Raw genomic sequence first — 10,203 nt, forward strand, 5'->3', positions numbered from 1 at the left:
AACAAAGAAAATACTCATCTTCTTGCAAACTGATTCACATGGGATTCACTCAGTCCTTATTCTTGCATCTGAGACTGAGGATGTGAATCACTTAGAATTGGCTCGTTTCAAGGAAGAGCTACGCGTTCCTCGTTTCAGGTTAGGGCCCGCCTGCACCCATCTGACCTTGTTCGAACGGCGGGAGGAACCCTGAGGTCGCAGGTCCCGCAAATCGTTCCTTCCCTAAGGAAGCCGAGCCAAACCTGCCCCGCCATCCCAATGGGGGACGTAGAGCCAGGGAACGTGCCCGTTCTCCAGAAGGATCCGCGTCCCCTCTGACCCGCGAGGAAGACGAGGGGAGAGAAGGTAGGAAAGTAAACCTCGAACGCCCAGATCCGTGTTTTCAACGCGTCTTGAGAGCTCATTGTCAACTTTCTTGTGAAAGCTCATAATTAACTCTCCCGGGGAGGGACCTAATAAATGGCAACGTAGTCATAGCCGCACAGGTTTTCTACGATTTTACAAATGCACTGAACTGTGACACTGCTTGTTAATCAAAATATGAGTTGACTCATTTGTTTTATCCCAGTTCCCTTTCTCTGTTCTATCTACTGTGTGTGGTTTTCCACGCATTGTTGTCTGACGACTCTTCTAATAACAAAATTGCTGTCATCTTCACTGATTTGAACTTTTAGGAAGTGATGCATTTTACCTTAAAATCAAGTACCCAAGTATCGTGTCTTCTTTTGTCTCGTGACAGAATCTTACTTTGATCTTTTTTCTTTCCTCCCAGAAAGGGCGTGGTGGCTTTAGGGTTGGAGAGCGCTAGATAAGAGGCATCTTGAGAAAATATCTAGAGTTAGTAGCATTAATAATCATACTTTCTCCAGACAAGACATTCGAAAGGAACGAAAGAGATGTGGAATCTGGACATAATCCCCAAAGTCCTGCCTGAATATTTTAAAGAATGATAAAACTCTGAGTTCTCTTACCTGCAAACGTAATACTTCAGCTGGATAAATAATAATAATACTTGTGTTGTTTATAAAGTGCTTACTATGCTCCAAACACTGAGTTCTCTTACCTGCAAACGTAATACTCGAGCTGGATAAATAATAATAATACTTGTAATGTTTATAAAGTGCTTACTATGCTCCAAACACTGAGTTCTCTTACCTGCAAACGTAATACTTGAGCTGGATAAATAATAATAATAATTGTAATGTTTGTAAAGAGCTTACTATAATCCAAACACTGCACATTAAGCACAGGGGTAGGGACAAGATAATCGGGTAGAGGTTTTCCCTGTCAATCAATCGCTGGTATTTATTGAGCTCTTACTGTGGGCAGAGCACTGTACTAAGTTCTTGGAAAGTACAATTCAGCAATAAAAAGAGACAATCCCTGCCCACACCAGGCTTACAGTCTAGAAACAAGCAAACAGGTTTTGGCAATCCATTCCGGTGAGTTCCCACCAAAAAATGGCCTGCCTTTCTTTAAAAAGGCTAATGGGTAGAACTTTACCGAGCTTTACCAATGTCCAGAAGTGCAACAAAACGACTGGACACGAGGCTACATCAGTGAGGGCGTGGATGTTGCATTTAAAAATATCAAAGTGAAATTTCACGTCCTGTTTACTAGTAATTCCACTGCTCTGTTAAAGGGAAGTTTCTCACAGGTTCGTCTTTTCAAGAATCAAGAAGGCTGAGCGAATAAGAGACTGAAGCGGACTAGCCCCTTGACAGTGTGCTCTCTTAGTCCAAAGGGATCTTTGCCTTTTTAACCAACTCTCAGAAATTACGGTGGGGATCCTGGATTAATTTACCTCACACTTTCTGCCTCATCTGATCTGCAGAGGGAACAGCAGGATGTCCGTCGACAACGCCAGCGTCTTTCAGGAAGAAATGCCAACTTTTCACCGGAATTTCAATTCGCCTTCGGCAGGTCTGAGTTTGAAGTTTTCCACGAGAACTTCGGCGCTTCTAGTGATTACCGTCCTATTAGCCCTCATTACGGTGCTGGGGAACGCTTTAGTAGTCATTGCTTTTGCTGTGGATAAAAATCTTCGGCATCGGAGTAATTATCTCTTTCTTAGTCTGGCAATTTCTGACTTCCTTGTGGGTAAGTAACATTTCGTTATGTGGGGAAAACCTTACTGCTAATTGTGGTGGTGTTAAGTGCCTGCCTAGCATTGTGCAAAGAGCAGAGGTAGATACAATATAATCAGTCTGGGCACAGTTCCCATCCCCTGCGGTGTTTTATCCCGCTTTTACAAATGAGGAAACGGAGGCACAGTGAAGTTAATGGTCTCAGAGCAGGTAAGTAGCAGAGCTTACTTTCAATCAGTACTTCCTTATTTTATGCCCAAAGAGTATAAAGACTTGTTGAATTACAAGACCGAACTAGGGTGGGGATGAGATTCTGGATCTGGGGAGAACTGGAGAGAGGATTTTAATAATCATAACTCGTTAAGTGCTTACTATGTGCCAAGTACTGTACTAAGCGCTGAGGTAGATACAAGATCATCAGGTCCCACATGGAGCTCACAGTTCAAGTAGGAAGGAGAGGGCAGCGCGGAGAAGCAGCGGAAAGAGCACAGGCTTTGGAGTCAGAGGTCATGGGTTCAAATCCCGGCCCCGCCACTTGTCAGCTGGGTGACTTTGGGCAAGTCACTTCACTTCTCTGGGCCTCAGTTACCTCATCTGGAAAATGGGGATGAAGACCGTGAGCCCCCGGTGGGACAACCTGATCACCTTGTAACCTCCCCAGTGCTTAGAACAGTGCTTTGCACATAGTAAACGCTTAATAAATGCCATTATTATTATTAGGGCAAGGGTCATATCTACTAATGTACACTCATTCATTCAGTCATTCAATTGTATTTAACCCTCATTTTACAGATGAAGGAACTGTGGCACAGAGAAGTGAAGTGACTTGCCCAAAGTCACACAGATAAGTGGAGGAGCAGGGAGCAGAACCGAGGTCTTTTTAACTGTCAGGTCCTTGATCTATCTACTAGGCAACTCTGCTTCTCTGTCTCCCCCTTTTAGACTGTGAGCCCACTGCTGGGTAGGGACTGTCTCTATATGTTACCAACTTGTACTTCCCAAGCGCTTAGTACAGTGCTCTGCACACAGTAAGCGCTCAACAAATACGATTGATGGTGATGATGATGATGATTTGTTAAGCACTTGCTATATGTCACGCACTCCTCCTCTAAGTGCTGCGGTAGATTCAAGATTATCAGGTCGGATACAGTCTTTGTCCCACAGTCTAAAGGGGAGGGAGAGAAGGGATTGAATCCCCATTTTACAGATGAGGAAATTAAGGCACAGAGAAGTTAGTTTAGTTGCCCAAGGTCACACAGCAGACAAGCGGTGGATCCGGGATTAGAACCCGGGTCCTCTGATTCCCGTGCCCCTGCTTTTCCCACTAGGCCACGCTGCTCTTTATGTCAAGAACCAAACTCCCCATCTTTTCCCTTAAACCCTCTCGACTGTAAACTCACTGTGGGCAGGAAATTCCCACTCCCCCTTCTAGACTACGAGCCCGTTGTTGGGTAGGGACCGTCTCTAGATGTTGCCAACTGTACTTCCAAGCGCTTAGTACAATGCTCTGCACACCGTAAGCGCTTAATAAATACGATTAAATGAATGAATGAAATGTATCTGTTACATTGCTTGCTCTATTGTACTCTCCCAACTGCTTAGAACAGTACTCTGCACACGGTAAATACGATTGATGGATTGAATGATGGGTTGATCGATCGATTAAACCCACACCCTGCCAACTTTCCCAACTTAGTTGACAACACCATCACTCTCCCCGAGCCAGGAGACGATGTTGCTGGCTTAGAAGAAAAGTGTGGAAAAAAGGGTAGGTTAGCTGGGTAAATTCATTCTCCAATTTATTTTTAAAATAAGGAGCTCTGTCCAGATAAGGAAAACCACGGAGAACAAACTTCTTGACAAGTTTAGGATGCCCTGTGGAAGTTCTCATAAGAAGACTATGACTCCACATGATTCCATAGCCCCGTGAAAACTGCCTCAAGTGACAACACAGTTACAAATACACGGGGAAAGTTAGGAAAAGGAGGGAGTGAAATGCAGTCATTTTTCTCCAGGTGAAAAGTTGCTAGGCTTGGTTCGGGTATCAGTGTGTTACCGATGCATGTTATTGTAAAAAAGTTTCAAAAGTACAGTATGTTGCAGAATTCAATTTAATCAATCGATCAGTGATATTTATTGAGTGCTTACTGCATACAGAGCAGTGTACTAAGCGCTTGTGCTTGCCCACTCTTCATTATCTGCATTCAACACTTCCATTATCGAAGCATTTTGTTGTTTTTTTTGTTAGTATGTTTTGGTTTTGTTCTCTGTCTCCCCCTTTTAGACTGTGAGCCCACTGTTGGTAGGGGCTGCCTCTATATGTTGCCAACTTGTACTTCCCAAGTACTTAGTACAGTGCTCTGCACACAGTAAGCGCTCAATAAATACGATTGATTGATTGATTGGTCCAGTGGATAGAGCCCGGGCCTGGAAATCAGAAGGACCTGAGTTCTAAATCCAGCTCTGTCACTTGTCTGCTGGGTGACATCCAGCAAATCACCCTACTTCTCTGTGCCTCAGTTGCCTCAACCGTAAAATGGGGAGTAGATTGGGAGCCCCGTGTGAGCCCATAGACTGCGTCCAAGCTGATTAGCTTGTATCAATCCCAGTGCTTAGTACAGTGCCTGGCACATACTAAGTGCTTAAAAAATACCATAAAAAAAGCACTTGGTAGAGTACAAAAGAGTTGGTAGACATACTCCCTACCCACGACGAGCTTACAGTCTAAAGATTTAAGTTTTATTATATTACGACAACATATCATTTATTTAATGAGGTGAGTTGTTTCATTAGATGATCAATTTATTGTGTAACCTTATTGTTTTTAGAATCATTTGTATTCTTGTTAGAATAATTTTAGCCTGATTTGAAACTGTCGTTCCTTTTTTACTTTCCATAGGTGCCATCTGCATCCCTTTGTATATCCCGTACACCCTGAGGAAAACATGGTCGTTCGGAAGAGAGCTCTGTAAATTCTGGCTGGTTATCGACTACCTCAGTTGCACGGCTTCAGCCTTTAACATTGTCCTCATCAGCTACGATCGCTACCAGTCAGTCTATAATGCTGTAAGTGGAACTTGTGAACGCTCACTTTTCCTGCCCGGGACTTCAAACCCACAGAAATCCTCTTGGCTCAACGAATTCCAAGTGACTGAAAGCAGGATTATGGGGGTGGTATTTGTTAATAATCAGTGTGGTCCTTGCTAAGCACTTGTTAAGCTGGGGTAGATATCAGCGCTTAGGACAGTGCTTTGCACGCAGTAAGCACTTAACAAATGCCATTATATATATAATATACATTATATAAATGCATTATATATATAAATGTATATACATACACTGTATATATAACATTTTATATGTTTATATAACATAAACATGTTAAAACATGTTTATATATAAACATAAAACATTATATATATAATATTTATATATATATACACACACACACAAGGTAATCAGGTTGCCCCACATAGGGCTCACAGTCTTCATCCCCATTTTACAGATGAGGGAACTGAGGCACAGAGAAGTTAAGGGACATGCCTAAAGTCACACAGCTGACAAGTGGAGGATCCAGGATTAGAACCCAGGTCCTTCTGATTCCCGGCCCCGTGCCCTATCCACTAGGCAACACTGCTTTGACGCCTGTGAATATGTATATATTTTATATGTATATATATGTATATATATGTGTATATGTGTTTGTACATATTTGTTACTCTATTTATTTATTTTACTTGTACATATCTATTTTATTTATTTTATTTTGTTAGTATGTTTCGTTTCGTTCTCTGTCTCCCCCTTTTAGACTGTGAGCCCACTGTTGAGTAGGGACTGTCTCTATGTGTTGCCAACTTGTACTTCCCAAGTGCTTAGTACAGTGCTCTGCACACAGTAAGCACTCAATAAATACAATTGATGATGATGATGATGAATTTCCCTCTTCAGGTGTCTTACTGGAACCACCAAGGTGCAACCGCCAGAGCCGTGGTCCAGTTGGCCGCAGTGTGGATCTTAGCGTTCGCCGTGCACGGCCCTGCCATTATGTTCTGGGACTACGTCGTAGAGGTCGGCCCGGTTGTGAATGGGACCTGCAGAGCCCAATTCCACTCCAACTGGCACTTCCTCATGTGTGTTTCCATCTTGGACTTTGCGGTCCCAACCCTCTCCGTGGCTTACTTCAACACGCAGATCTACCGGAGCATCCGCAAGAGAAGCCAGAGGAGCGCGGCCGAAGACCCCGGCCCTCTCCCCGCCTCCTCCCCCACCTGCCTCGGGGGGCCGGCGAGGCTCGCTCACTTTTTGAGGTCAATCCCGCTCGCGTTGGGGCAGCGGACGCAGACTCCTCATCTGGACTCCGAGGGCCAAGAGGAGGGCCTTCGTCACTCCTCGGAAACCCATTCCCCTTCTTTCGGAGCCCTTTCTCTGGCCCCTTCCCGGTGTGACACCAGATCCCATTTTAAACTGCTCAGGGACAGGAAGACGGCCCGGTCCCTGGCCGTTATATTGGTGGCTTTTGCCATCTGCTGGGCTCCCTATTCCCTGTTCACCATCATCCGTGCGGCCAGCAGGAAGCTTGAGTTTGACCCATGGTACGATTTCGTGTTTTGGCTCCAGTGGGTAAATTCTTCTCTTAATCCTTTCCTGTACCCACTTTGCCACAAGAAGTTTCGGAAAGCTTTTCTGAAAGTCCTGTCCTACAGACGGGTGGTCAACTCTGTCACTCCCAGATAGATTGAACGGAGGGAAGTTTAATCTCACCCTGGCAAACTCAATTCACTTCGGAGTACCGGATCGCTTCTCAACTCTCCAGCCCAGCTCTATCCATTGCAAGGAGATATAATGACTTTTCATTCATTCAGTCGTATTTGTTGAGCGCTTACTGTATGCAGAGACTTTTCAAATTACAGCGCTGAATAATTCTTTAGGAAATGAAAGATTGACGCTTTTTGTTGAAATAGACATCATTTCTGCTAACGCGTTTGAAAAGAAAGATGCCAATTCATCTTTGTCACCCATCAGTTCTTTTTTTTAATGGTATTTGTTGAGCACTTACTAAGCAACAAACATTGTTCTAAGCTCTGGGATAGATACAAGTTAATCAGGCCATTTTTAGATTCGGTCCCTCACGGGGTTCACAGTTGAAGTTGGAAAGAAGTCAGGTATTGCTGCTTGCCTTCACATCGACCCAGCCCGTTTTCACCTAAACACTGGCCTCCTCACTCTCAAAGACCCAAAGACTTGCATATCGTTCAACCATCTCCTCTGGGTATCTCCCGATTAAGTAGTTACGGCTGTTGGGTACATTGCCTACAAAGATTAAACCACACTGACTCCACCGCGATCCCTCCAAACCCCCTCTTCCAGTCAGCCCATCCCAGTCCTCACCTCCCACCACCCCTTCCTCTCTCCGTCCTCCACCGCACCCCGTTCCCCATCCCTGTCATCCTATCCCAGCGCCACTGCTCAGCCCCCTCTCCCTGCGCCGGCCACCCCGTCAACCCACTCCCATCCAACCCCACCCCACCCCGAATTCCCCCTGCAGCCTCAACCAAGTGTGGCCTGTGGAATTCCTGCTCCATCATGACGAAGCTTCCCTTCATTATTGACCTGTTCCTGACCCAATCACTCCTCCTCCTCGCCATCTGGTTCTCCCCAGAGGACACGGTCTCCCCTGCTGCTCTCATCTTCAACCAATCCCCCAGACCAGGAGTAGGTGTCGGCTTCCTTCTCCTACCCCAGAGCCACTTTCACACCAGTCCACCCCCTCCATCTCTCTCTTTCTCTTCCTTCCTTCAAAGCCCTTCGTCCGCCTCTAACCACTCACTCCAGATTGTAGTAGCGGTCATCTACCACCCCCGCCCAGGTCCCGCCTCCAACCATTTTGACCGCTTTCTCACGTTTCTTCTCTCTTTCTCCATCCCTGCATGGATCCTTGGGGACTTCAGTATAATAATAATAATAATAATGGTATTTGTAAGCACTTAAACTGTCTAAGCGCTGGGGTAGATACAAGGTAATCAGCTTGTCCCGTGTGGGTCTCACAGTTTTACAGATGAGGTAATTGAGGCACTGAGAAGTGAAGGGGCCTGTCCAAGGTCACATAGCAGACAATAGTAATAATGATAATGGCATTTGTTAAGCGCTTACTATGTGCAAAGCACTGTTCTAAGCACTGAATAATGATGGCATTTGTTAAGTGCTTACTATAAGCAAAGCACTGTTCATTCAATCGTATTTATTGAGCACTTATTGTGTGCAAAGCACTGTACTAAGCACTAGGGAAGTACAAGTTGTCAACATATAGAGACGGTCCCTACCCAACAACAGGCTCACAGTCTAGAAGGGGGAGACTGTTGTAAGCGCTAGGGTAGATATAAGGTTATCAGGGTGTCCCACGGGGGGCTCACAGTCTTAACCCCCACTTTCCAGATGAGGGAACTGAGGCCCAGAGAAGTGAAGTGACTTGCCCAAAGTCACCCAGTTGACAATTGGCAGAGCCGGGATTTGAACCCATGACCTCTGACTTCAAAGCCCAGGCTCTTTCCACTGAGCCACGCTGCTTCTCTATATCTCTATATCCATATAGATGTTCTTGACCACCCTTCCACTGCCTGCTTTCCATCACTCCTCAACTCCCCTGACCTCCTGCTCCTCCCCACCTCAGCCACTCACCAAGATGGACACACGACTCCATCTCATCATTCCTAGCCCCTCTACCCTCAACCAATTCTGAAATCCCTCTGACCACGACCTCCTCACGTGCCTCCTCTCCCACACAACCTCCTCCCCACAAATCTGCATTATTCCCCCATGGAGACCTCCGTTCTTTTGACCCTATCCCATTTTCTCAAGTCATCATGCCCTATTTTAGCCTCCGTACCCAAACTACCTTCCCTTGATGACCAACTGATGCTCTCAACACCGCCCTGTCTACTGAACTCAACTCACTCACTCATCTATCTCTTCGTCGATCTCATACCGTAGAGAAGCAGCATGGCTCAGTGTGAAAGAGCCCGGACTTTGGAGTCAGAGGTCATGGGTTCAAATCCCGGCTCTGCCAATTGTCAGCTGTGTGACTTTGGGCAAGTCACTTAACTTCTCTGGGCCTCAGTTACCTCATCTGGAAAATGGGGATTAAGAATTGATCACCTTGTAACCTCCCCAGGGCTTAGAACAGTTATGATGATGATGATGGCATTTGTTAAGCACTTACCATGTGCAAAGCACTGTTCTAAGCGCTGGGGAGGATACAAGGTGATTAAGATGTCCCAGGTGGGGCTCACAGCCAATCCCCATTTTACAGACGAGGGAACTGAGGCTCAGAGAAGTTAAGTGACTTGCCCAAGGTCACACAGCAGACATGTGGTGGAGCCGGGATTCAAAGCCCTGACCTCTGACTCCAAAGCCCGTCCACTGGGCCACGCTGCTTCATCCACTAAGCCACGCCGCTCAAGTACCAACTTGTACTTCCCAAGCGCTTAGTACAGTGCTCTGCACACAGTAAGCGCTGAATGAATGAATGAATGAACAGTGCTTTGCACATAGTAAGTGCTTAATAAATGCCATTATTCTTCTTCTTCTTCTTCTTCTTATTATTATTATTATTATTCACTGTTTTCAAACATGCCCATGTCTCTCCTAGCCTAAAAACCCCCCACTCCTTTGACCCCACGGCTCCCTCCAGTTAATACCCCATCTCCCTCCTACCATCCCTCTTCAAACTCCTTGAGCGAGTCATTTACACCCACTGTCTCACGTTCTCTCATCCATTTCTCTCCTTGACCCCTCCTATCTGGCTTCCATCCCCCTCGCTCCACAGAAACCACCCTCTCAAACGTCTACTCCATCCTAATCCTCCTCGTCCTCTCAGCTGCCTTTGATTCTGTCAACCACCCCCTTCACCTGGAAACATTATCCAACCTCGGCTTCACTGGATGCCGTCCTCTCCTGGTTTTCCTTCCATCCCTCTGGCCATTCATCCTCAGTGCCTTTCATGGGCTCCTTCTCTGCTTCCCAACCCCTAAGTGTGGGAGTCCCTCCGAGCAAAGTAGCAACTTGCTTAGTGAATACTATTTTTTGATTATAGTGACTTGCCTGGGGCCACACAGCAGGA

At 45.9% G+C, this 10,203-nt stretch overlaps 1 protein-coding gene across 1 annotated transcript; it reads left to right on the plus strand.

The window, feature by feature from the left end:
• Window positions 1-1,847: 1,847 nt before the first annotated feature.
• On the plus strand, window positions 1,848-6,994 carry LOC119945396 (histamine H4 receptor-like). Its single transcript, XM_038766445.1, has 3 exons — window positions 1,848-2,100; window positions 4,987-5,153; window positions 6,036-6,994. The coding sequence occupies exons 1-3, from the start codon at window positions 1,848-1,850 to the stop codon at window positions 6,819-6,821; spliced, it is 1,206 nt and encodes a 401-aa protein (XP_038622373.1). The 3' UTR covers window positions 6,822-6,994.
• Window positions 6,995-10,203: the final 3,209 nt, after the last annotated feature.

The sequence above is a fragment of the Tachyglossus aculeatus genome, chromosome 25 (assembly GCF_015852505.1).
Source record: "Tachyglossus aculeatus isolate mTacAcu1 chromosome 25, mTacAcu1.pri, whole genome shotgun sequence".
NCBI classification, from domain to species: domain Eukaryota; kingdom Metazoa; phylum Chordata; class Mammalia; order Monotremata; family Tachyglossidae; genus Tachyglossus; species Tachyglossus aculeatus.

What these genes read in the sequence shown, in the direction of transcription:
- LOC119945396 (XM_038766445.1), top strand. Translation starts at nt 1,848, where the DNA reads ATGTCCGTCGACAACGCCAGCGTCTTTCAGGAAGAAATGCCAACTTTT. An exon ending in AATTTCTGACTTCCTTGTGG is followed by an intron (nt 2,101 to 4,986) that starts GTAAGTAACATT and finishes TACTTTCCATAG; the next exon opens with GTGCCATCTGCATCCCTTTG. An exon ending in ACCAGTCAGTCTATAATGCT is followed by an intron (nt 5,154 to 6,035) that starts GTAAGTGGAACT and finishes TTCCCTCTTCAG; the next exon opens with GTGTCTTACTGGAACCACCA.